We start from the raw sequence: 26,186 nt of genomic DNA, 5'->3' as shown, positions 1-26,186 counted from the left end.
TAAAATTCAAAACTTTTTAATCCAAACTCGATCATTATAAAATCAAATACTTTCCAAATGGGTTGCATAAAAAATTGTACAAACACGCCCACAAAAGTGAACTCACAAGTTACTATTATTCCGAAATCCCCTGAAAGTTATGAATTACCCCCACTCCCGGTTGAATCTTCCCTAGAAGACTCCACGACTTGCTTCCTCATCTGGGTGAGCTGCCTCAAGAAAGCACTAGGACTGCACGTAGACGTCCTCCTCATGTACCTTCTCCTCGGGAGACTTCCATAGTCTGAAGATGCTACTGGATGGCTATCCAGACTGGAATCGTCAATATCACTGGCTCCGGGCTCCTCTAAGTAAGGGTTCGGATGAATTCCGTCGTTATCACCACGGAAGTCGTGTTGGGTTAGTCTAGACCTCGGCACCCTTCGGATCTTCTCTTCCAGCCTCCTGCACGAGTCCTCTAGAATCGCTTCGTATTTGTTAACTGGCATACTATACGGCAGATCATATTGAGTGGACGAGTTCGTTCTGATAGGTGACAACGTTTGAATGCATTTTTCGTGCGGTTCTTCGCAGTGACTACTCCCTAATTTCTTACTTTTGTTCCTGAAACTATCACCCGAAGATTTTTTCCTAGTTTTTCTGAAGCATCTTTCGAGTCCTTTAACCTCGTTGACAGTTACCTCCACGTCATAGTCCACCGGAGGAGATCTACTCCTATCTATCTTTGCTATCAGTTGGGTGGCTTCCTCTAAAAACGAAGCCATGGCATTGATCATCCTCTGGGTGTCTTCTCCACCCTTTTCTGAAAACTGGACTCTCTTATTCGCCCTGTGATACTCCAACGAGTCCTTGGCGGTGGCATCCGTCTCCTCTTCGGTAAAGGATTGGTTCTTGACAATGGACTTCAAGACGAGTGGTTCCTTGACAACCACCACCTCATCGCATTTCCTTCTGTCAGTCTCCACCAACCTCGGTAGACCAACACGAGGTTTGAACTTCGGAAAAGGCAAGCAGAACTCTTCCTGATACATCCTGGACATGTAGACTTCGGGGGCGTAGCTTTTCGACATTAAAACCGACGGGGCTAGGTTTGCAAACTTCGGAACTGTACTACACGTGGCTACGTTGAAAGCTTTGAAGCCATTAGGAGGGTTGAATGGCTCACTTGTGAAAAACTGGAAGCCGACGTCTTCTATACTCTCGTGGGACAAGTCCTGGTCAACCCCTCTCGAAGACCCTTGATGGTCCAAGGAATTGTGGTTGCTCAGCAAATCAGGTGTCGCCAGACAGTTATTTTGGCCAGGGTGTTCCAAGCTGTCCTCGCTGTGGCTGTTACCAACTCTTTCTCCATTTACGTAGTTATTAGATATGTTGATGTTTACCGAATTAGTGTAGATGGAGTTCTGGGGCAAGTCATCTTGAATATCTCTGAGGTATTTGGTAAAAGACATGGGCGTCGCGCTTTTTGTAGCTCCTCTGCTTTCTTCACCTTCCTCTGTGGATTGGGTACCGCAAGTCCTGGTGAAAGACACCGATTTCCTATGATCAGGATCCTCAAACGTCTGTAGGGTATTACATTCGATAGATGCATCTTTAGTATTGACGATATCGTAGACTGTCGCGGCTTCTTTCACCTCAGTCAGCTCCAGCTTAAGATCGTTTACGTCCGTCGCCGTTTCTTTAACTCTTCTAATTTGCATCACCTCTGTTTGGGTCTCCTCGTTTTTGTTCCTATGCGCCCGCAGAGCCTTCTTGGTTATTTCCTTCAGTCTTGCCCTAGCGTTGTCGCAGATAGAGAGCTCCTTTGGAGTTACTTCCACCAGGCTGTACGTATTGATATCGTCAGTGTCTGTTGAAACCTCTTTGTTTTTCATTTTGGAGTACAACCGGCTTGTCACGGCAGCTACAATTTGGGCTCGAGGTTTTACTTGGCGCTGTCTGATGGAACCCACTTTCGACTCAACTTTGCTCAGAGAAGATAAAGTCGACACCGCCTTTTCGGTTTTCTTCGAGGGCCCTTCCAACGACCTCCGCTTGGGAATGGTTTTAGGAAAATTTGGACTCGGTTTAGTCAGAGAAAGTCTTCTGTAGGAGCTTTGGGACGTTCCTCCAGTAGAGTTCAGCGAGCCTTTCTCTGAAGACAAGTTGGAAATCAAAGACTTTGTACTCGTTGAGCGGAGTGAATCATCAGAACCTAAACTGTTCAGTTTTTCTCGCTCCATTTTGAAGAGTGTGCGATCGACGCTGAAGGTTCTTTTCAAAGTCGTGGGTTTGATCTTTTTCAGTGAGCTGTTTACGTTGATCAACGGTACTAGTTTCTCCGTACTGAGAAGTTCGTTTATGCTTTTTTCCAATATAATACTCGTCTTGTTCTCGTCTGTAAGATTATGTCCAGTGTGATCTACAATCGGTTCAATTTCTATTTTTTCTTCTGTGAGGCCCACAGAGGCATCGATTTCGTGATCCTTTTGAAATTTTGTGGTGATGACATTGGCGTTACTATTCATTTGAATTTCTGTAGAAATCTGGAAATGAAAATGCTCTGTTAGACCTCATGATGATGATAAGGATTTTGAAAACTGTTGATTTGTGTGACAGTTCGTGACAAATATGACTTGTTATAGGAGATTGGGTTTGAAAACTCACCAAAAAATATTTCGTGGGGCCTGGCGTTTGTATAAAACTGGATCATCTTAATTGAAATGCAGTGTTTCAACCGAATCGTCGATTTACTTCTCATTTTTTACTCAAAGAGGAAGAATACAAAAAATATTCTTCAAAGAGCAAACGAATAAACATGTCAAACTCTAACATAGTTTCGAATGACTTATGACAACTTTTACTCAAATGACTTTATAGTTATATAAAATTTGGTTACTGCATGTTCGATCAGTGCATATATCTTCAATTTTTGTAATTTCAATTTTTTTGTCGAAGGGGATAACTTATATATTGCGAATTTCATTAAGTGAAGAAGAGAAAGCTAATTTTTCATCACAAAAATCAGAATTTGTTTTAACAGTATGAGTAGTATTTTACCAAACAAACCTCAATCAGATTTTAAAACAAAACAAAATCAGCAAGTAAAATATAGTTGTATAACGAAAAAAACCTCTGAAGGGAATGCAACAAAAGGGCAGAGGCAGCTCATCACGCTTCATATGACCGTAAAGTACTGAAAGACAAGATGCAACCATGGACAGTTTAAATTTTGTCCAGAACAATATGACGAACTTCTCACAAATATCTTGTACAAACAACAACGGGGAACCATAGCATGTGAATTAGTTCCATGAAAAGACTGAACACACTGTATAAGTTCGTGAGATTGCAAATTTTTCAGGAGGTTTGAGACAACTTCTCCAAGCAACAAAAAACTGTACAAAGTCAAATCAAGTCATTAGAGAGATTGCATTATTGGCCACACAATATTTTGAAATTCAATGGGCTTGTTTCATGCTATTGAAAACGATACTGGTTCGCTTATAGACTGATCGAGTTAGGGGTATATTACACTTATCAAGCCTAATCGGTCCCAAGATCTCTTTATATTTGCAGAAAAAAGAACAATTAGAGAAGCAACAGTTTAAATTGGCCGCGTGTCTGTTGACCAATAAAATTAATCGTGTCTACAGCGGTATTGCCAAGTGTATGTTTTTAATATCCAATCACAGAACTAAAATATAGTGATCCAATTTGACAGACGTCATTTTTGTTGTTATTGTTATCAACTCGGTGTGAATACAACTGTTATAATCCGATTCGTTTGTTACAATTTTTGAATTAAAGAACATTTCCTTCTATAAAAGGAAGGTTAAGTCATTTCCAACCATGATTTTCGTGTAGGTACATTTTATTTCATGTGGAACATGTTTTCATTAATTTAAATATTAACGGGTTCATTTCTGTGATATCAACATAAAAATGTCCACTGCCGGAAATATTTATAAAATAACGTTTTTATTGCGTTTTGTGTCATTTGGATCCCATGTATAAATAATTTTCTCTTCCAATGCATTTCATGCACTTGTTTCTTAGATTTAGTTGTCGAAAGTGACTGTGATTTTACTTTGAATCACGAATAAATCCGTGAATTATACGATTTGGCAATGTTGATTATTTGTATTGTTCATATTGGTCAATCGAATAAGAAGCGGGACTAGGCCCGTGACGTGAGTGGCCTAGAAAATCCGATTTTTAATAATTAATTACGGGAGAACAATGCTATTTAGGAAGCTGAAACAAAGTGCACTGTTTTCAATTTGAAATTACTATCAAATGAACTGTACACCAAAAATCATGAAACAAGCCCATTGTCTTGTTGAAAACATAGCTACTTAGAGATTGATTACTTGTTCATTTAGTATGTTCATTGATTTCTTCTTCGACTGTTATCATTCTCCTCACTATATTTCAATTTCTTGGGTGGTTTATGAATCTGAGTCTCATCGAAAAGATGGACATAGGATAGATTCATTGGATCTACTTTCGAAGAGGAGACCTTCAGAAAAAATTGAACCAATTGCGGTCCCTCTCTACTTCTGATCCTCTCTTTGATATCACTACTGACCTTAGTTTCAGTACTTCGATAGAACAAATTTTGTATCATCTAGATGAAAGGCAGTACGCAGAGAGATGACAATTTTTCAACAAAATAAAGTGTATTACTTCTGGGTCATTTCCCAGTTACCAGATACTATATACGTATAAATAAGTACATATGAGGTGCTCCCTGTAGTTAACATCCTGGCTACGTCTTCATCCAGATGGCTCTGGATTTTTTTCTCACAACAAGTTAAACATTTTCACTTGAATTAAGGACTTACTTAACTCAACTAATGCCATCTCTTCTGCATTAGGAACAAAATCTTTGTCATGTAATCTAGACCTTCATTGCTGATATAGAGTCTGGCAATGTGGGTAACATCATCTGTGGTACAGAAGAGTCATCACCGAGGAGTACATCTTCCACCTAAGAAACTGCATGGATACTATTAAAAAAACATTTGACTACTTTATCTTTGTTCTCTCGGTCTCTCTCAAGTTATATGTGAAGGTGAAGCCTACGACTTTAATAAATATTACTGGAGTTCTATCCCAACACCAAATCGTTATTTTCAACACCACCATTACCAAGTGATCATCTTCAAGAGGATGATTGAAGTATCCAGTTTAATCTTCCTCCTGAAGATGATAACTTGGTGACTGAAACACGTCTGAGGATGTTAGCCACTTGCGCCAGCAAGAAATTTCAACAGGTGATGGCCTAAAAACCCAAACCGCAACAGTTTCAAAGTATGGCTGAGGAAGCTTAAACTTCTGAATTGCTATAGACTTTTCGACTTATTTGAGAATTTCAAGATAGCAAAAAGAATCACATTGAATTTCAAATGTTTCAATATTCATAACGGTTATTCTCCTGTTCTGAGTAGGATTTGTTCTGGGTTCGTAGGACACATTGAAACATGCATGTGAATGTCCAAATTATAATTTGATATTTTTTGTAATTTTCTCACCTGCAGAACGCTGAGTATCTCCTTCAACCTGAATATTTCTGCTCGCAGCTCTCGAATTGTCTTTTCTTTTGGGTCTTCGTTGACTACTGGACGAGAAATAATATTTTTGGCGCGTTGCCCAAAACGCAAAGTGTTGACGGTCTCACTATAGCACGCGCTAGAAGGAGAAACAGCTGAAAGAGACAAGGTGGATTTAATGAAAACTTTGTTGCATTCCGTTTAGAGTGCTGTTACAAGGACTTCATAAATGATTCGCATTTATATACAGGATGGCAATGGAAGTAGGATTGGTAAATTCACTTTTTGAATTTCTTGACATGGTAATTGTTTTTTCTACACCCGTACTCTAACAATACACTTATATGACCATAATCCGTTTCATAATGATATCCATTATGATACAGATTTTTCATAACGATACAGATTATCAACCAATAGAAACTCATAATTTTTCAATCAAGAATCCTGTTCCTTTGTTTGTCCTAGATTCTAACCTAAGTAACTAATTGCTTTATTTGTCAAAATCAGTTTTCATATTACCTACCTATATTATCAAAACAGCGATATAGAAGTAATACCATCGACTCCAATATTTTTAAAAGATCAGATTAATTACAGTTGCTATATTCAATATAAATATAATTAGAATCTTTATAGTTTTCATATATCCAGGATAATACCATTAAATTTGTGTTTTTTTTTAAAAAATATGAGTTAATTACTGTAAATGTGTTCGATACAAATATAATATTTATAGTTTTTCATTATTTATCGGGTTTAGAAAAAATAGCGTATGCAACTCTCATGTAATGGTTATTAATACACTCGCATATACCATACAAAACTCGCCTTCGGCTCGTTTCTTATCCCGGTTAATGCTCGTGTCTTAATAACCATCATTACATGATCGTTGCATAATATGCTATTATATCACTCTCGATTTTTTCGCAATTTTTTTTAAACACTCCATATTTGGCACACTCCTTAGCCAATGTTACGGGTTTTTTCCTGGTTCAGCCAGAGTCTTTATATAATATATATAATGAGTTTTATTAGTTGTTACTCTGAAGGGTGAAACCATATCAAAATTTTATAGTGCTCTACCGAAAGCACTGGTTAGCTCAGTGGAGACGGGTGGTTCGTATTTCCTAAGTATAGTTCAATTAATGCAATCTTTTTCTTTAGAGAAAGAGAGAGAGAGAGAACGTCTATATTACGTGACTTTACAAACTCTCTTTCTAATATACTAGTACCTAGCTCAGTACGTACTAGGGGTTGAAACAATTCTAATTTATTTATATAGTTAAACACTACAAATAACTTGCCTGGTGACGAAATTGGGTGTCAAAAAAAAAGGAATAATCAAAGAAATAATGGTAGTAGTCATCCGATTCGTTAGCTTTCCTCTCTTTTTGACTGCAACTTGGAAAGTTGAAACTGCACTCCCCCAACTTCCAGGAAGTAGCGGAACTGTCGAATTTTGAATATTCCTTTATTACGTTATCCAACAGCATAAAACGAAAAAGGCCTTTAATGAAGGATGGCCTTAGAGTCTGATTTTAGCTTTGTATCCCCTTTAAAAGAGGTAATAACAACTGACCTCACAATACTAGTGTTCAAAAATGGAACACGCCACTTCAATCCCCAATCGTGAGTAATAGTAATGAAAAATAATCCAGAACTCCTATTTTCACATTCACTAAATAAACACACTGTGCTCCTGCCTAAAATCTTTTATAACTGATTCGAATTTCAAAATGTTGAAAAGGGTCTAGGTTCTCGTTCATGAATAAAAATAATTAATATCATTGGTGAACTTCTTGGTCCCACTCATGAGAATATTACACCTAATTTGGCAGCTAATTTATGCGGAGCGATATTTAAAGTTGACGAGACATCGAGAAGCATAACTAGTTGCGAACTTTGCAGAACAATGACTTTGATATAATTTATCGAATATGCGAAACAGACAGACAACCACTCTAAGAGAAATTATACTGTAACACAAATTTACTTTACCCTTTATGCGCCGTAAGTAGACGGCACAAGTACAGCCAGAGTAGAAATTAATTTCAAATTATGTTATTAAAACTGTGCCAGAACTGGCTGGTATCTCTATCGCCACAAAGAAATAACCAGGAAAGGAATTTCTAGCAAAAAATAACAATCTGCACTGATAGTAGACAAGCCGTATTTAGCCTTGAACAGATAACGTGTTACCTCAGGTCTAGTACTAGAGAGCCACCAAGAATCGGTAGATAATAACATTATCCTGAGGTGGGTTAAAGGGCACGACAGGAGTAAAGGTTATCACATTGCCGACTCTTTAGCCAAAGAAGCGGCTAGACTGAGAATTTTAGGACCTAGTGGCACTTACGGCCTAATGACTTCGACAATTGCGGAACTAGTCACACCCACGCTAAATCTCTAATAGCAGGGGAACCCACGATGCAAAATGGGGATTTACTCGAGCGTCATTCAGACATATAAGGTTGCAAAGCTTAGATGATAAGAAGAAAAAAATGTTATATAATATATACCTTCTCATCGGTGGGGGAAGCGGCTATAGATTTTTAAATATGTATTTGTAAATACTGTTGCATGGACATACTCGAGCGCGTCAGATATTGATAGCATCAATGTCCTACGTATTTTCAATAATGTTGGTATGTTAATCTGATCGTTTGCATGATGTGGGTGGCTGTACGTGAGGGTTAAAAGTGAAAAGAAAAAAAAATTAATCGAGCGCGTCAGATTTTCTAAGAGGGTATTAAGTGCAACAAAAAAAAAGCTCTCATTCAATAATCTGACGATTTCGATCTGACGCAAACTCACGGCCATTATTATAATGTGCAAAAAAAAATTCGTCATTTTGAAATACTCAAGCGCGTCAGATTAAGATATATATGGTTCATCTTTATGTTTTAGACGTGCTGTCTCATAATCTGACGATTATCTGGAGGGATTCGCTTAATCTGACAAAAACAATATTTTTTTATTTATTTTTTTCAATTCATTGAACTTAATAATTGAAAAGCTCAGGAAATATCATGCAAATAAATAAGTGTATGTTTTTTAAGTAGAATAGTTGTATTTATAAGAAAATACTTTAAAAATATGCTCAAAAAAATTTAATTTTTTATAATCAATTGATTAATTAATGAGGTAAAGAGAAATGAAACTCTATGTTTTTTACCACTTTTATTTGTAACTGACGTTACTGCAAATTCATCCTATAAGGACATTTTCAAACTTATACAATATATAAGGATATTTTCAAACTTATACTTAGATATAAACAAAAGTTTTTTACCACTTTCATTTGTAACTAACGTTACTGCAGTTTCGTCCTATAAGAACATTTTCAAACTTATATATATATATATATATATATATATATATATATATATATATATATATATATATATATATATATATATATATATATATATATCCTTATAAAATATCCTTATATATTGTATAAGTTTGAAAATGTCCTTATAGGATGAATTCGCAGTAACGTCAGTTACAAATAAAAGTGGTAAAAAACATAGAAACTTTAACTTCTCTTTTCTTCATTATGATTTCCTACCTCGTAGTAACGGCTACATCCATCAATTAATTGATTAATTAATCATAATCTTCATTTTCATCATGAACGAGCCTCTGTGATCAGATGTGATGGCGTCATGGCACCAGAATTCAGAGTGGGGACGGAGTGAGAGAGTAATAGATAGAGAAAAATTAAATAGAGAATAGAGGAGTAGAAACTCGGAGAGGGAAATATAGGTATCACAAAGCTGCACGCATTAAACTTTATCGACGAATTTTTGTTATTTCGGCTTGCGGAAATCGTCAAATTATATATTTTTCGTTATTCTTGAATTACTTCCTTCAAAATAAAAAAAATTAGCTACGCTCGAGAATGTCGAAATGACGTTATTTTTTTACAACTTTTCTGCCCTCCCCTTTCTTCACGTCACTCTCAAATTGTCAGATTACTGGAATATACACTTTTCAGCAGGTAATCAACTCACCCTACCTTAATCTGACGCGCTCGAGAATTTCTGATAATCAATTTTTTTTACTTATCTGATCGTTTATCCCTCACAGTTGGCCTTATATATGGGGCTCATATTTGGTGGAGGTACTTAACCGGGTACAAGGTATCACCCTGTATATTAATCTGCTGCGCTTTAGTAAATCCCGAAATCCCCGCTTGGGCTCCCCTATTATAAAGAGATGGTATGGAATCAAAGGATGCAATCTTGCCTGGATCACCTTGGGCGACCCTGGGAAGCTGGCGCCGAAGAAATATCTGGGGATGACCAGGAAAAATCTACGCTTAACAGTAGGATTTCTGACTGACCACTGTCAACTAAGAAAACACCTCCATAATATGGGGCTATTGGACACACTTCTGTCCAGGATGTGTGAACAAGAAGATGAAACTGTCAGGCATGTTCTATGCGAGTGTCCGGAGTTATCGTCAATAAGAGAGTGTGTTTGGCGAGTCTTGGCCTACACCTGCCGATATAAAGGAGATGTCTCCTAGTGACCTGTCCACCTTCCTGGAAATGACAGGATGGACGATGACCTAGGAGGACAACTCCTTGGGAGGATGTACAATGTGGCCCAAGTGTTATGGGCCTACACTCACCCTCCCTACTCTACAGATACAGATGGGGAGATGTCATCGCCTTTATTTTCTCAGATTTATAACTTCAAGGACAACTGAGTCCAGCAATAGCTTAGTCTGACATCACTCATACGTGAAACACAGCTGTGTGATGTTGGATCATGAATGTTTTTGAATTATGGTTCAATTGGTCTGTTCCATACAGCTATTCAAATCTAGCACTCACCCTCTTTTAAAGAATGAACGTCTAGTGGGCGAGACCATAAAATGATTTAGAAAGCTCTTCCTACATATTCCTATATTATTCCATAAAAATGTATCTACGGGTGACCTACTGTCGAGTTTTTGAACGGAAGAGATTCCGTATACTGGACCATCTTAGTAAATTATCTGCATCGGTAGCATAGTGTAGAGGTTTCTAAATTATGAGTGTCATTTTGCCATGTATTCCAAGATGTCTACAGATTGCTCTAACTTACAAACTCTGATTTCATGTGTTCTACTAAATACTCGTTTGTAGGTCTCATTCAGGTCCTAAGACAATAAGTGATTACTGCCTCTTTGGTAGTTAATAACGATGCAAAGATTTGATGATTTTGATGTTGACTACTTGAATATTCGAAAAGAGAACTTTGGGTGATTGCTTGTAGATATCTGAAATGTTGAGAGCGAATTGTTGGAGATAAAAATATCAATTAAATTGCAATATATTGGTTGAAGAGTATTGAGAATGCTTTTTTGTCCTAAAAATGTCTAACAGTATACTTTGAAGTGAAAATATTCTGAATTTTATATAAAATTATATAATTTTCAGTTATTTTAGACAAATGTCCATGTACCTAAAGACGAGACCAATTTTATTTAAACTTTTATAAAAAAAAACAATTTCAACACTCCTCAGAATATGTTCCAATATTTGGATCAATCTCTTACTATAACTTTTACTACAATTAGGAGATTTAGTAAATATTTTTTGAGAAATATATTATTCATTAAATGAATGTCTCAAAAAAAATACTCACTTGCCACCATGACAGTGTTTGAATTTCCACCCAGTATGTCTTTCAACAGCCATGTCAGAACTGAGTCTCGGTACGGGACGAACCTTCGTCGAATCCCCTTGGCCTGTTTGGATGTCTGCTCGGCTGGAATGAAAATCACGCCGAAATTAGATCGAAAAATGCAAGGAATTAGATGGAATCAGCGGCGGACCTATTCGTTTTTATCTGTGGTAATATTCTCGATAATTTTTTTTTTAATATGGTGTAATAACTGAAATAACTCATTGAGGAAAACATTTCAAAATATTCACTTCTCTCAATAATAAATACGTCTGTTCAAAAAATGAATGTTCAAATTTCGCGGGCTACATACATTCGATTCATGATTTTGGTACACTCGTCTTGAACATATGTTCACAGTTACAGTTTTTAGCATGTTTAGTTTGTTGGTGAGCGGCATAAAAGTTAGGAGTGTTTTGCATGTTCGGCGATTTTCTGCTAGCGATAAAAAATGGATCAAAGAATCTGCTGCACCAAATTTTGTGTGAAAAATTGAATTTATTGTTCAAAAACACTTGAAATATTGACAGTGGCATACGATGATTGTACTCTGGGTCAGAAAAATGTTTACAAGTGGTACACGCTTTTCACAGAGGATCGAGAAGATGTGAATATTTAAACCAAAAAATAAATTGATGGATGTAGGTAGGAGATCATGATGAAAAGGGAAATGAAAATTTCTATGTTTTTTACCACTTTTATTTGTATGTTACAAATAAAAGTGGTAAAAAACATAGAAATTTTCATTTCTCTTTTTATCATAAACCAAAAAAGGTTGGTTTTCACCAAATTCCGTAAAAAATAAAAACAAATGAAGAATGAACTGGTTTCTCCAATTTTTATAGTAGAACTTTTATATTATGTGGAAAAACATTTCGTATATACAAAAGTTGTAGGCAGACCTTCATATTTTCTACAATTTGTGCAGTAGGAGGTCTAGTTTTGATGGTAATCATGTTAAAAAAATTGCTTAAATTCACACCAGTTCAACCCCCGTATCTTGGATCGATTACAATTTATTTTTCATGCAATAAACATACTACGAGTATTTTTTTCGATTCTTTTAATGCTGATCAAATAATGTAAACTTTCACGGCCGGAGATAACTGTGGTCAACAGTGAGCTCGCGCGGCATTCACTTCGAACAGAGCTTTCTCATGGTTAAATGATCATGCAATATAAATCCAACACATTCTTTTGATATCTTTACAATGTCAGCTTCACTTTCCGATCATTCAAAACGAGTTTGTAATTTTTTTTTATGTTTTCTGGTGTTACTGTCCCATTCGGACGTCCACTGCGTTCTATATCGTCGGTGTACCTACGACCACGTTCAGTCACCAAACCAACGTTTAATTATTGTTTCAGATGGAGCGGAGTATCTATAACACTCTTCAAACCATTGCTTCGCTTGAACGGTATTTTTTCCCATCAAGAAGCAGTGTAAAATTAAAACACGAAATTGTTTTTGACCCATTGTTTTGAAAATAACAAAAGTAATGTCACTCTTAGCACAATAACTCGCAAACTTATGACTACAATGTCATGAAATTTCAAAAGCTTTCTTTTGAACGTTAGTACTAACTAAAACAGCGCCATTTATGTGTTAGACCGAAAACTTTTAGGCCCATGTAGATTAGTGTGAAGTTACCCACAACTTTTCATCCACAGTTTATGAAGAACGACAATCGAACAGGGATTAGAATGAGATTTGCGAACAGTATTGCCAGATTGCAAATATTAAGAATTTTACCTGTATTTCGATGTTATCATTTTGAAAACACGATATATTATTGAGACATGTCGAATAAATGAGTCAGCATTCTACATAAACTCATTATATCAGCCAAATGTCCCTATACAAGCATTAATACCGAAAAAAATGTAAAATAAGAGTATAATATTATTCACGAAAAATTCATTTGTACCGAAACAGGTAGCGTATGGGAACTGGAAAATTGGTTTCTCGGTAAAAATTTTATGACTTGTAAAAAGTATATCATTTGAAATATCCGACGTTGAACAATACCGAATGCCCAGGAAAGACTCATCCACAAAATATCAAATTTCTCACTTATCAAGAATAGTTTGTTAACGAAAATTTCAGAATATATTCTCCAAAAGTATATCTATCTCCGTGCTCAAACAGATTTGCGTACCATACGTTCCTTGGGTGCGTAAAAAAGTTCCGTATATTCGGAACTGAATTACTCATTAAAATCAAATTTCTCACATATCAAAAATAGTTTGTCGATGAAAATTTCAGAATATATTTTTCGAAAGTATATTTATCGATGTGCTCGTATAAATTTGCGTACCATACGTTCCTTCGGTGCGAAAAAAAAGTTTCGTATATTCGCAACTGAATTACTCAAAAAAGTCAAATTTCTCACTCATCAAAGATAGTTTGTCAATGAAAATTTCAGAATATATTCTTCAAAAGTATATCTATCGACGTAGTCAAAAAAAGAACGTATGGTACGCAAGTTTGTTTGAGCACGTCGATAGATATACTTTCGAAGAATATATTCTGAAATTTTCATTAACAAACTATTTTTGATAAGTGAGAAATTTGACTTTTATGAGCAATTCAGTTCTGAATATAAGGAACTATTTTTTTTCGCACCGAAGGAACGTATAATACGCAAATCTATTTCAGCACGTCGATAGACATACTTTCGAGGAATATATTCTGAAATTTTCATCAACAAACTATTTTTGATAAGTAAGAGATTGACTTTTTTAAGTAATTCAGTTCCGAATATACGGAACTTTTTTTCGCACCGAAGAAACGCAAATATGTTTGGGCATGTCGATAGATATACTTTCGAAGAATATATTCTGAAATTTTCATTGGCAAACTATCTTTGATAAGTGAGAAATTTGACTTTTTTGAGTAATTCAGTTCCGAATATACGGAACTATTTTTTTTTTCGCACCGAAGGAACGTCTGGTTCGCACATATGTTTGGTCACGTCGATAGATATACTTTCGAAGAATATATTCTGGAATTTTCATCGACAAACTATCTTTGATAAGTGAGAAATTTGACTTTTTTCAGTAATTCAGAACTATTTTTTTTTTTCGCGCCGAAGGAACGTATGGTACGCAAATCTGTTTAGAAGCGTCGATAAATATACTACCGAAGAATATAATCTGAAATTTTCATCGACAAACTTTTTTTGATAAGTGAGAAATTTGACTTTTTTGAGTAATTCAGTTCCGAATATACGGATCTTTTTTTTTTCGCAACGAAGGAACATATGGTACGCAAATCTGTCTAGACACGTCGATAGATATACTTTCGAAGAATATTTTCTGAAATTTTCATCAACAAACTATTTTTGATAAGTGTCTTTTTTGAATAAATCAGTTTCGAATATACGCAACTATTTTTTTTCGCACCGAAGGAACGTATGGTACGCAAATCTGTTTCAATAATATATCATGTTTTTAAAATGATAACATCGAAATACAGGTAAAATTCTTAATATTCGCAATCTGGCAACACTGTTCGCAAATCTCATTCTAAACCCTGTTCGATTGTCCTCGTCATTAACTGTGGATGAAAAGTTGTGGGTAACTTCACACTAATCCCATGTAGTACGATGCTGATATTTGACTCTGGTTTCATCATTATAAATGGGTATGGCTTGGTTTCTCTTTGTTTGAATGCAGTTTTTTTCCAGATTATGAGCATGGATGGCATGGATGTGTAAGCCCAATGAGTAAATATCAATGCTAGCACACTTTCTGAAATATTATACATCTTACCTAGAGCAGAAATAACATTTCCCAGAGCGACCAAGCTCTTATTGATGTTAGCCCCTTCTTTGAACCTCGAAATGTCGAAACACCTATTCGCGGCCTTTTCGCTGCCTGCTAGATCGATCAAGTTCAATTTGACACCGTCACAATTGACCGAAAAAAACGGAATGACTTCTGCTCGAATGAGGGTTTGATAAAGTGGCTGCAACTTTCCTCTTCTTGTTTCCCTTCTCCAACCAATCCAAAAGATCCGAGGAACAAGTTACTCGGTGTTCCGACAATCCTGCAACAAAACAAGATATTCAAGTAACATTTTATTGTCACTGAACAGTTTACAAAACCGCAACACACGTTTCACCACACAAAAGCTTCTTTAGGGGTGTTCATACTGACGACTAATTTCTACTTGATTAGTGTACAGTAGAAAGAAAAGTGTGAAATTACACAAATAACCCTTGGCAATTCGTTGCCAACGTTATATTATGTAATTTTACACTCGATTCGGTTTAATACACTCTTGATGTAAATTTCATTACATGATAAATTATGTGAATATACTTTTTGAATTCCTAACACTCGCCGTAAAACTACGCAAGTTTTTAAGGAATTATCGTATTGAAATTTCAATGATGTGAGGGTTTAATTTTATAAAATTACACAAAAACATAGATTTACAAATGGAATTTCAATGAAGAGGGCCCAATTTTGTAAATCCACATTGTTAATATTTAAATTTCAGAAGTAAGTTTCAGTTTCATATGTAATTTTACTTTCTCCTGCTTTAGTCCACTGAATCCAAATATTATTAAATTCTCATAGCTTGCCTCCCATTGAATGTATCAACTGGAGAAATTGGTTTCTACTTCTCAATTTCATAAAAAAGATTCAAGATAGAAATGCTTTGAGATTATGTGAACATCAGCAAGTTAATAAATAAATAAAATATAGATAATAAAATATTCAACTAATTCATAATAATAAATAATATTTCAATTCGAATCATATGTTTAGGTAACTGATCACAAAATTACACATTGAAATAGTAATTCTGCAAACTCATTTAAAGGGATATATACGACTATGAAAGAAAATTGTCTGAGTATACAGATCAAGTTAATAATTGAGAATAATTCAATTCTATTTATTCATTCAGTAAATGTTACTATCACGTAAAATAACGTTCAAATGAATAATTGTAAATTTTCATAATATAAAATATTCTGCATTTCATTAGTTTATATTATATAAATTGATTCGAAATATCAGAAAGAATCTGTAAAAAATTAAAAAGATTAGCAGAAAAATAACAATTATATTAAGCAAAGAAACTGAAATTACAATGAAATAAAATCGGGCAACAACCAAAAAACAAAAAATTTGGACTATCAACACGAGATGAAAAAAAAATTAAATCAAACAAAATATTCTTCATGGCTCACGGATATATCGTTATTTACTCTCCTATTCATTTATATAGTTCCTGAAAGATTTTTTGTAATATTATCTGGAAATATCTGTTAAAAATCTGTTAAAATCTGTTTTTTTCGTTGACCAGCTGTCGCACCCTTACGAACGACAACCCTCAGAACTCGAAATTGTGCGAGGTCTCTCCTTTCAAGTGTAATTCCTAACACGGGTTGGACGATAGCAAGTGAAAATCGATCGTTCAGTCTGGGGCTTGAACCACCGACCAACACGGCGGTCGATTTGAGTGAATGAAAGCACCCACGTCGAACCGACCGGCTACCGACCGGCCAAGATGTTTCATTGTTTGATGATTTTATGTAAAATTTTTTAGATATACAATTGATAAAATTATGTGTGTATTGTACTTCTTCTGACATCAACACCTTCCTTTCTCAACTCGAATCAATGCTCACTGCATGGTAGACTACAGTACAGCAAACTATAATAGGTTCTATTTAAAATGTTGTCAAATTAATTGGGAACATACTCAGGATGTTATTGATCCTCTTCAAACATTTTATAATCAGCTCTGGTTCATTTTCAATAACTCCTTCCCCATCAAAAGATAAAATTAAAATTAAAAAAGCACTGGCTTAGCAAAGGCATAAAAATCTCTTCTTGTAATCTAGGATCGCTTAACTACATTAAAAAATTCATAAATAACACAGCATCTCATAACTATGTTAAAAAAAACCACGCAAAATGTAATTTTTATCAAAAAAGGATTACCCAAGCATGTAATAGAGCTAAAGAGACTTGGTCTATTATAAATGACTTTCGAGGAAAGTGTAAAAATAAACGAGCAGAAATAGATGAACTTAATAAATATTATTGTTCAAAAGCCGCCACTTTGAATTATAAATCTGACTCACCGTATGATCCCCTTGAGAAATTACGCAATGTAATTTCTTACGAGAAACTAATTTTACACCCTACTAATATTTGCGAATTACAGACAATAATTGCTTCATTTAAAAATAAAACGGCATTTGGAAACGACGAATTATCGATGAAAATTTTTGAAAATCTTCCTGCTACTACTCTAAATGCATTGGCGAAGGCAATCAATCAATCATTTCTAACGGGTTCATTTCCCTCGTTCTTAAAAACTTCGATCGTAATCCTTCTTTACAAAGGTGGTGATCTAGAGAATCCTTCGAAATATCGCCCAATTTCTCTTATTCCGTCGTTAGCAAAAATTATTGAAAAACTGGTAAAAATACGTTTAACAGAACATTTGAACTTCGTTAACATAATAAGCTCCAGACAATGTGGATTTCAGTCAAACAAAAATACTCATGATGCCATATTTTCATTTTTATATGAAGTGTACAGTAACATTAATAGACGGGAGATTACAGTAGCAGTCTTTTGCGATTTATTTAAAGCATTTGACTGTGTTAATCACGAGAATCTGCTTAGGAAACTTTATCTCTATGGTATTGAGGATATTACTCTAAATGGTTTTCATCTTATCTATCGGGTAGAAGTTAAAGGAATAAATATACAACAGTATCTGATGTTCCTGACATATCTAACGGAGTACCACAGGGCTCAGTACTTGGACCTACCCTATTTCTACTCTATATCAATGACTTGACTATCATTGATATACAGAGTAAATTTATTTTATTCGCCGACGACACTACAATATTATGGCGCAATAGCAATACAAATGATCTATATAATGCCATTTGCTCTGATATTTCCAAACTTTCAGATTGGTCTAAGGCAATCTTATTAGCTTTCAATGTCTCAAAAACCAAAGTTTTATCGTTTAATTGCATTCTTGATAATATTTCTCTAGCTTCGAATTCGAATGTGATTTGTATTGACTTTTCCAATATCATTCCATTATATGATCTTTGGCTTTGCTAAACAAACATTGAACACCTGGATGGCAAGAAGATTTATGGACTTCTGCAGAATCTACAGTAGGGAAGCACTATTATGTCTAACAGGCCTTCTTACAGGTCACTGTCATTTGAATCATCATATGCAGAGACACGAACTGTCGAAAGGCAGTGTGTGTCGCCTCTGGAAAATAATGAAACAGCAGAGCATATACTTTGTGCCTGTCCCGCTGGGGACCGAATCAGGTTCTTAGAGTTCGGCAGAGCCGTACTCTTACCATATGACCTGAAAAATCACTCTCCATACAAACTAATCGGCTTCATTAAGAAGCTGGGTTTATTTGGCCGAGTGTGAATAGGTATGAGCCACAATAAACCCTTGGGTGGAGGGTCGAATAGACCCCTTCACTTTTGTACGGAGAATTATTGACATGCTAGCCAATCTAACTTCTTTTGCCAATGATGTGGTTTTTGGCACTCAGCGCCAAAAAAAGTTCCAGTCTTCATTTATCCAAAAGTTATTAGTAGTTTTTTGAATAAGCATCATCAATGTAGCATCATCATTTTGTAATGAATCAAAATTATGTTTCTTTCAACAAACTTTGACGACAATATATTTCCCACCGAACCTCTCTCTATCAAAGGAGTAACCTATACCTTGGACCCAAACTGTATAATAATAATAACGTTTATTGTGCAAAAACAAGTTTTATACACAAAGGGAAAAGGGTTAGCTAGAGGTTATCTTCCACCCGTCCCATAATTAAGAGAAAAAAATAAGCATACAGTAAGACTATAAGTAACAGTTACAATAGATACAAAAATAATATAAAAAACTATTATGGGGATAATATAAAAGATTACAATCATTTTGAACATTTAAAGTTTTTTTGAATTGATATATAGACAAATGAATATACGGTAATAAATTATTTAGATACTTCGGTCCAAAGTAAAAAAAACATCCCTCAAATTTGGTGGTAACATGATATGGAATGGTAAATGTAGGTATCTTTTCTTAAATTGATAGAATGATTATCAGATCGCTTACTAATTAATCTGAACAAGTAATTAGGAGTTTTGCTTTCCAATACTTTATATAAGAATTTAGATATGAGATAACGAATTCTAAACTCAATATAAAGCTGATCTAATTTCAATAAATATGGAGTTACATGATCACGGTAGTTTATGCAGCACACAAATCTCATACAAGCATTTTGTATGCGTTGAAGTTTGTGTTTATTATAGTCTGGCAAGAAGTTGTAATACACTGGGCAGCAATACTCAATAACAAGCTAGATGTTTCTATTAAGGACTCAATGAATATCTGCATATTCAAAGACAATGAAAAAAATATCTCATTGAAAGAAACTGCTACACCGTTGACGAGTTTCAATAGCCACTCTCGATAAATAATTATAAATTACCTTTATATGTCCAGAATAGTATCTGTCATGTTTTGTTGTTTTATATTATTTTTTTTAGTCATACATAGACGTCTTTCTTGTTACTGTATGTAAATGTTTATTGTAATATTTTCATGCTGTTCAACAAGTGAAATAAATATTATTATTATTATTATTATTATTATTATTATTATTATTTATTCAATTCATCAACTTTACCTTGTACGTATGGACCTCTCTTGGGATGTTCCCTAACTTTCAGGGAAGAATGTTTCCTTGTCGATTTGCATTCTTCTGGAGTCAGGAGATCTCGTACTTTCTCATTGTATATTTCCAAATAACTGAAAAGGGAAGAAAACAAATTTGATAAGAAGTTTTTGGGATCATTAGAAAACGCTAGAGATGGTTTGAAAACTCCGAAATTATATCAGAATCCACGGTTTCAATCAGGATACAGCAGTCAAAAAAAAGTTCAATATCCCCTTTTCGACAGGTCATCTATCAAAAGACAAAGTTGCTTAATCACCTGATTAACAATATGCCGTTGAGAAAGTTCTGAAATTCCGAGTATATCCGGAAATATCCGGAAAAACAGAAATTTCCGAAAATGGTTTTGATTTTTTCTGGCTTCATTTTTTGAAGGATTCTAAAATAAATTCCACATTGCCACCTTTTCCCAGCTACATAATGGTGTTTTCAAATTTGCTATCCGACGTTTTGTCTTCCGGTCACCATCATCAACTTTATTTTTTCTTATGGGCGCTATATTGGATTCTTTATGTTTTGAATAGAACCAGATTTTACATTTTCAATGATGTATCATAAGTTATCATTCTTTTGCGAAAATCAATAAATCTGTTTGTTTAAAATCCATGTTTTTCGTTTTGGTTTGGTGATTCAAAACAGTGATGGATCTGTCTACAGGTTTATTAAAAAAAACAGGACTCACCTTTTCCCTAATTATTATTATCAATCGATTACCCCACCGTAGAAACTGCACCGATTTTTTTTTTATTGATAACACAAAACACTCCAACAATAATTCAATGGAACACATATCACTAAATTAAACTCAAATTACTCCCTTGTTTAATTATTTGTTCTTCCAAGAAGTACAAATACCTTCCACTAAGAATTTCAGTCCAAACATTGGAAAACACCTAGATATCTAATTCGATTCAACGCAATTTAAATTGTCCGGTTACATCTTGCGTGTTTCAACTCCACAACTTTACTCCGTGCTTAAAGGGTGTGGAACGACGACTAAAGTTTTCGAACTTCGTCATTTTGGTGAATGGTTTGGAAGGGATTTGGATGAGTTTATTTACTTGTGTTCCCAAAATTCTTCTACAGAAATCAGTTAAGGCCTAATCACAGGCGGGGCGGGAGGTATGAGGGAGTACGTTCCCCCCAAAAATTTCGAGTTTACAAAATCGCTAAATGTCCTGAATTATCGAAATTAATACCACAAGACCTCAAAATTGTATCCATAAATTTCAACTTTTCAACGAAAACTCTTCAACGTGATTCTCAAAAAACTTTTCAAACAGGTCATCAACCAAGTTTACCCCCATTAAAAATAACACTAACGCCTACAAAGCACTCACATATACAGAAAAATTATTTATCAGATCAAATCAAAATACTACTTACAAAGGATAACAATAACATATCATATAAGATTGTAACTCCTTGGGTAGACATATAAAAAACAACAAGTCAAACATGGATGAAGATAACGAATCAGAAGTGTACAAAGTAACATGTGAATCGTCCCAAGTTTATATAGGAAGAATTCAAATAAATCTAAAAACAAGAATCTCCGAACATATTTGAATCATCGAACAAGTTTTGAACTAAAGAAAATCAATGCCACCTATGCTTGCCACCTTTCAAAGAACAATCACGTTTTCAACATGGACTACGACATGTTACATACAAAAAGTGAAGGACATATATTATTTGGACCAAAAATCTGGAAATCAGTAAACACCAACATTCATTTATTTTATCACTAACAAGAAGTTATCCACTCGCCATTACTGAATTTTTCTTTTGGCCATGGACTGTAGGTTTTTATGCCAGGCGTTTCGTCTACTACTGCGGTATACATTATCAAAGGTGATGTGGTAACGGCTGCAGTGTCCGAGTTAGTGCTCGAGTTGTTTTTCCGTTGTAACTGCGATGCAGATATTTGACTCTGGTTTTAAATTATTATTTGTGGACTCGGCTTGGTTTCTCTTAATTGGTAGTGAGTAAAATTGATGGTAAAACTTTTATAATTAATGGAAAGTGTTATTAATTTTCATCAAGTAACAGGTCAGTGTATTCATAAAATTTTGAAAATAATATGTATCACACATATTCACTTCTGTTTGATGAATTTCATTAGATCGGACTTCCGTTGTCTACTATTAAATAAATTGATTTGAAATCCCTGGAAGAATCTGTAAAAAAAAACTGAAATTAAAAATAGAACAAATAAACAAAAAAATTAATAAATAAAAAAATTAAATACAAAATTAAGAGATTCCAAGTCAAGTTACTTCACGACTTTTCGATTGTTAGTATCCACAATCGGATGATGACTGGACTAATTCCTCCGAGAAATGACTATGGGTCATTCGAGTACTTTTTACTTATCTCCGCTTTCCTCTTTCCGCTTCACCGGTTTAGCGAGAGATTACCGTTTGGCCATTTTTCGCTTAATGATAGGTTTCCATATGTTGCGTATCTCTACGTTATCTTGGCTGAAAACATTATTGGACAACATGTATGCGGCTTCTTTGAATTTCTTCCTAAACCAATGTTTCTCCCTGTATATGATCTCAGCTTAGGATCACTCGATGTTATGTTGTTGGGTCCAAACATGCTTTGCTATTCCTGATTTGCTGGTGTCCACTTGTTGTGTGTGTTTCTTGTGCTCGGCAATGCTAACATTCAATGGCCTCTTAGTTTCACCGATGTATGATTTTCCGCACTCACAGGGTATCCGGTAAATGCAATTCATATTCACTTGAATATGAATGAAAATGAAGTAATTATCTTCATTGCAAATCTCAAAAATGACTGCTCCCCAGGACCTGATGGAATAACTGCTAAAATGATAAACATTCTCACATACAGATCATAGGACCCTTGGTACATATTATAAATGTATCGTTTCAAACAGGAGTCGTGCCTCGACAATGAAAAGAATCAGTCGTAACACCAGTCTATATAACGGGTAAAAAAAATCAATTAAACAACTACAGGCCGATCTCTGTCATTAACAATTTTGCAAAGATTTTCGAACAGTGCATTGAATAAAGATTATTATCATTCTTTGATAAACATTGCGTCATAACTAAACATCAGTACGGCTTTCTGAATAAATGATGCACTTGCACTGAAAATGCTATTATGTACCTTGTTGAGAAGGCTGTCGATGCATTGGACAAATCGAGGAAATGTTTAACCATATTCCTTGATTTGGCCTAAGCATTTGACACCGTATCCCATAGTCTACTAATAGAAAAATTATATACATATGGAGTGCGAGGTAAGACACTAGATGTCTTGCAGAATTATTTAGCAAATAGATTACAAAGAGTTAAAATTGATGAACAGTCACAAGAAGTCACTATTGGCGTTCCTCAGGGAACTGTTCTTGGACCAGTTCTCTTTCTTACTTATATAAACAGTATCACAGAAATAACCGACTTTTGTGGTAAACCTCATCTGCTATGCTGATGACACAGCTATTGTATACACAGGAGAATCATGGGAAGATGTCTATAAACTTGCTGAAGACGGGCTTCAAGAGATTAAGACATGGCTTGATTATAATCTACTGACTTTGAATGTTAATAAGACAAAATTTATGACATTTTCTCTGCAAAACACTGATCAGCCACACAGAACAAAACTGAAAATAAAAAGTTTGAGATGCGACTCACATCAACCATGTACATGTGATATAATAGAAAAGACTTCAACTATCAAATACTTGGGTGTTGTGCTGGACCAGCATTTCAGGTGGGATGAACACATAAGCCAAGTCACAAAAAGACTGAGAAAGCTTATTTACACCTTCTATAACCTACGAGATATTCTAGATAGGAAGAATTTGAGAATGTGTTATACATCTTTAGCTGAGTCATTGCAAGTCATTGTACATTTAATAGTACAATGACTTGCATGCAAACAGTGCAAAACACTTTAATAAAAATAATATTCAAGAAACGCAGATTACATGCAAGTGAGTCTCTATATAGTGATACCAAATTACTGAACATCAGATCATTATATACTTTCCAAAGTCTGATATGGATTTATTCAAACAATGAAAAATATGATAAACGTAAATCCAAAGTAAGTAGATTAATTGATAAAATGCAAATTCCATTGTTTCACAAGACTCACACTCAGAGATTTGTTTTCTTTTTTGGTCCAAAACTCTACAATATGCTCCCAGCACCTCTAAAAAATATCAATACTCTTCCCAAATTAAAAAAAAAAAGTAAAATTACACCTCGCTGAAATTGCAACAATATTTAACAATATCTTTTGAATCCCCTAGTACAAATCTGACACAAATTTATATCATATGAAAATTCCAAGGAGTATTCATTCATGAAGTACCCACTCTCACTACTTTCTTTGGTCCATTGCATTTACCTTCTCTCTCCAATATATTATTTAACATATAATATGAAAACTTTTTGTTTTGTTTTCTATAGTCATAGGGATTCATTTAAATTGGGAGAATAGGCACAATACAAGCATATTCTATGCTTAGGTGTAATTCTCGACTTTTTAATGAATTCAAAATATCACATAAAATATTTATTCATGTAATCTAATTATTTAACTGAATTTAACTGAATATTTAATTGAATGTTAACTGAATGAATGAATAACTTTTATTAACTTTGGTAATTTCCTGTATACTGTATTGCGAGTGAAATCTACCCTAACAGCGAAGCCTCATCTTTGTCCCAATTATCTCTATCGCATTAATTATGCGTGCGGTGTAATCTTCCGTATCGCATCACCTATTCTAGTTATCTCACCGAAACACTAGTTGTGTTCACACATGCAAGGACGTTGGAATCCTGAAATTGTGATTGTTTATCGATCCAACCGAAGACCGTTCCTTCAAATACCTCGCCACCCCAGGGAATAAATCAATTACGAGGAATTGCCTAAGTTTTATGGAAAATACTCCAAGTTATTTTGAAGTTTTCCGTATTTAAACGAGGCAACACACAGGGGATTTTATTACCATTTCAGCATTGGCAGCGAATTTATTTCCCACATACGTTCTAGTCGAGTGAATCCTAATGTGTATTTACCCATATAACTTGAGGCATCAGCTGGACTTTTCTCTGGGTATGAGAGTGTTTGGGTTATGTAAACAAAACACACCTTCCAAGACCCAATGTCAGCGTAACTGGCTCTTCACTACAGCCACTTGAAAGGTATCTGGCCAGCATAATGCAACTACTAACAAAACATTTGCAATCATCTGTCAAGAATTCGAAGCATTTTACCAACCTGGACATTGTATCTTTGTACCCCAAAGTACCTAATAATGAAGCTCTATACCAGATAGCAATGAATGGGGACCTACCCGCACTTGTTATTGAACTCTCAGACCACTGCTCTCCAACCAACACCATCTCCAACCTTTCGGCTATTTTGGCTCTGAACAACACCACGTAGAAACCCAAATAATGACGGATATGTCGACGACTTGGTCATCATTTGGCCTCATGGACTTGAAGAACTTGACGGTTTCGTGACATAATCTGTACTCAATCCACGAGAAAATAAAGTTTACCTTAGAGATGGTAAGAGAAAACGAGTTTCCTTTCTCAGAAGTACTATGTACAAGAAAACTCAACAGGAAATCAGCACACGAAGAAACAAAAAATGAAAGACATATAAAAGGCAGCAGAATGGATATACAAATCATACAACACACCTAATGCTAAAGGAAACCAATGAAGAAACAAACACAATAGAAACTAAAGTCATTCTGCCCTACGTCAGTGGAGTTACAGATAAAATAGGAAAAATTATGAAACGACACAATATACATATAAACACACGAGAACCATCAGAAATTTCTTAAACATTCCAAAAGACAAAGTCAACGTAGAAAACTAAGGCATATATAAGAACTTTAACTTCGAAACAAACAACCTTAGCCCTATACAAACGCCACCTTGATATGGGTCACAGGGTCACAACATCGAATTCAAAAGCTGCAAGTAGATCGCAAGTATACACCACGGTGAAACCAGCATTCTCAACAAGTGAGATGACGCACACAACCACTCAGTTGCATGCAAAACCATAATATCTAAAACCAAGACCAATACACCACCACCAGCGACCGCATCGCCCGGAACAATAATCAATATGCCTTCAGTTGATCGAGACACATCACACCACTCATGTACAGTCTAAGTAACCTGTATTGTGAA

At 35.0% G+C, this 26,186-nt stretch overlaps 1 protein-coding gene across 1 annotated transcript in view; it reads right to left on the bottom strand.

Moving 5' to 3' along the window:
- Window positions 1–26,186, bottom strand: part of LOC111509538 (uncharacterized) — a 46,684-nt gene continuing 20,498 nt past the window's right edge. The window contains 6 exon segments of the mRNA XM_074179757.1: window positions 1–2,525; window positions 5,517–5,689; window positions 11,178–11,300; window positions 14,991–15,138; window positions 15,140–15,267; window positions 19,933–20,054. Coding sequence (XP_074035858.1) covers window positions 138–2,525; window positions 5,517–5,689; window positions 11,178–11,300; window positions 14,991–15,138; window positions 15,140–15,267; window positions 19,933–20,054 — 3,082 coding nt within the window. The 3' untranslated portion in view covers window positions 1–137.

The sequence above is a fragment of the Leptinotarsa decemlineata genome, unplaced genomic scaffold (genome assembly GCF_025532065.1).
Source record: "Leptinotarsa decemlineata unplaced genomic scaffold, Ldec_3_MD MMD2_tig00026282_RagTag_RagTag, whole genome shotgun sequence".
Taxonomy (NCBI): Eukaryota; Metazoa; Arthropoda; class Insecta; order Coleoptera; family Chrysomelidae; genus Leptinotarsa; species Leptinotarsa decemlineata.
The sequence above is the reverse complement of the archived record's forward strand: the minus strand, read 5'-3'. Positions and strand labels throughout refer to the sequence as shown.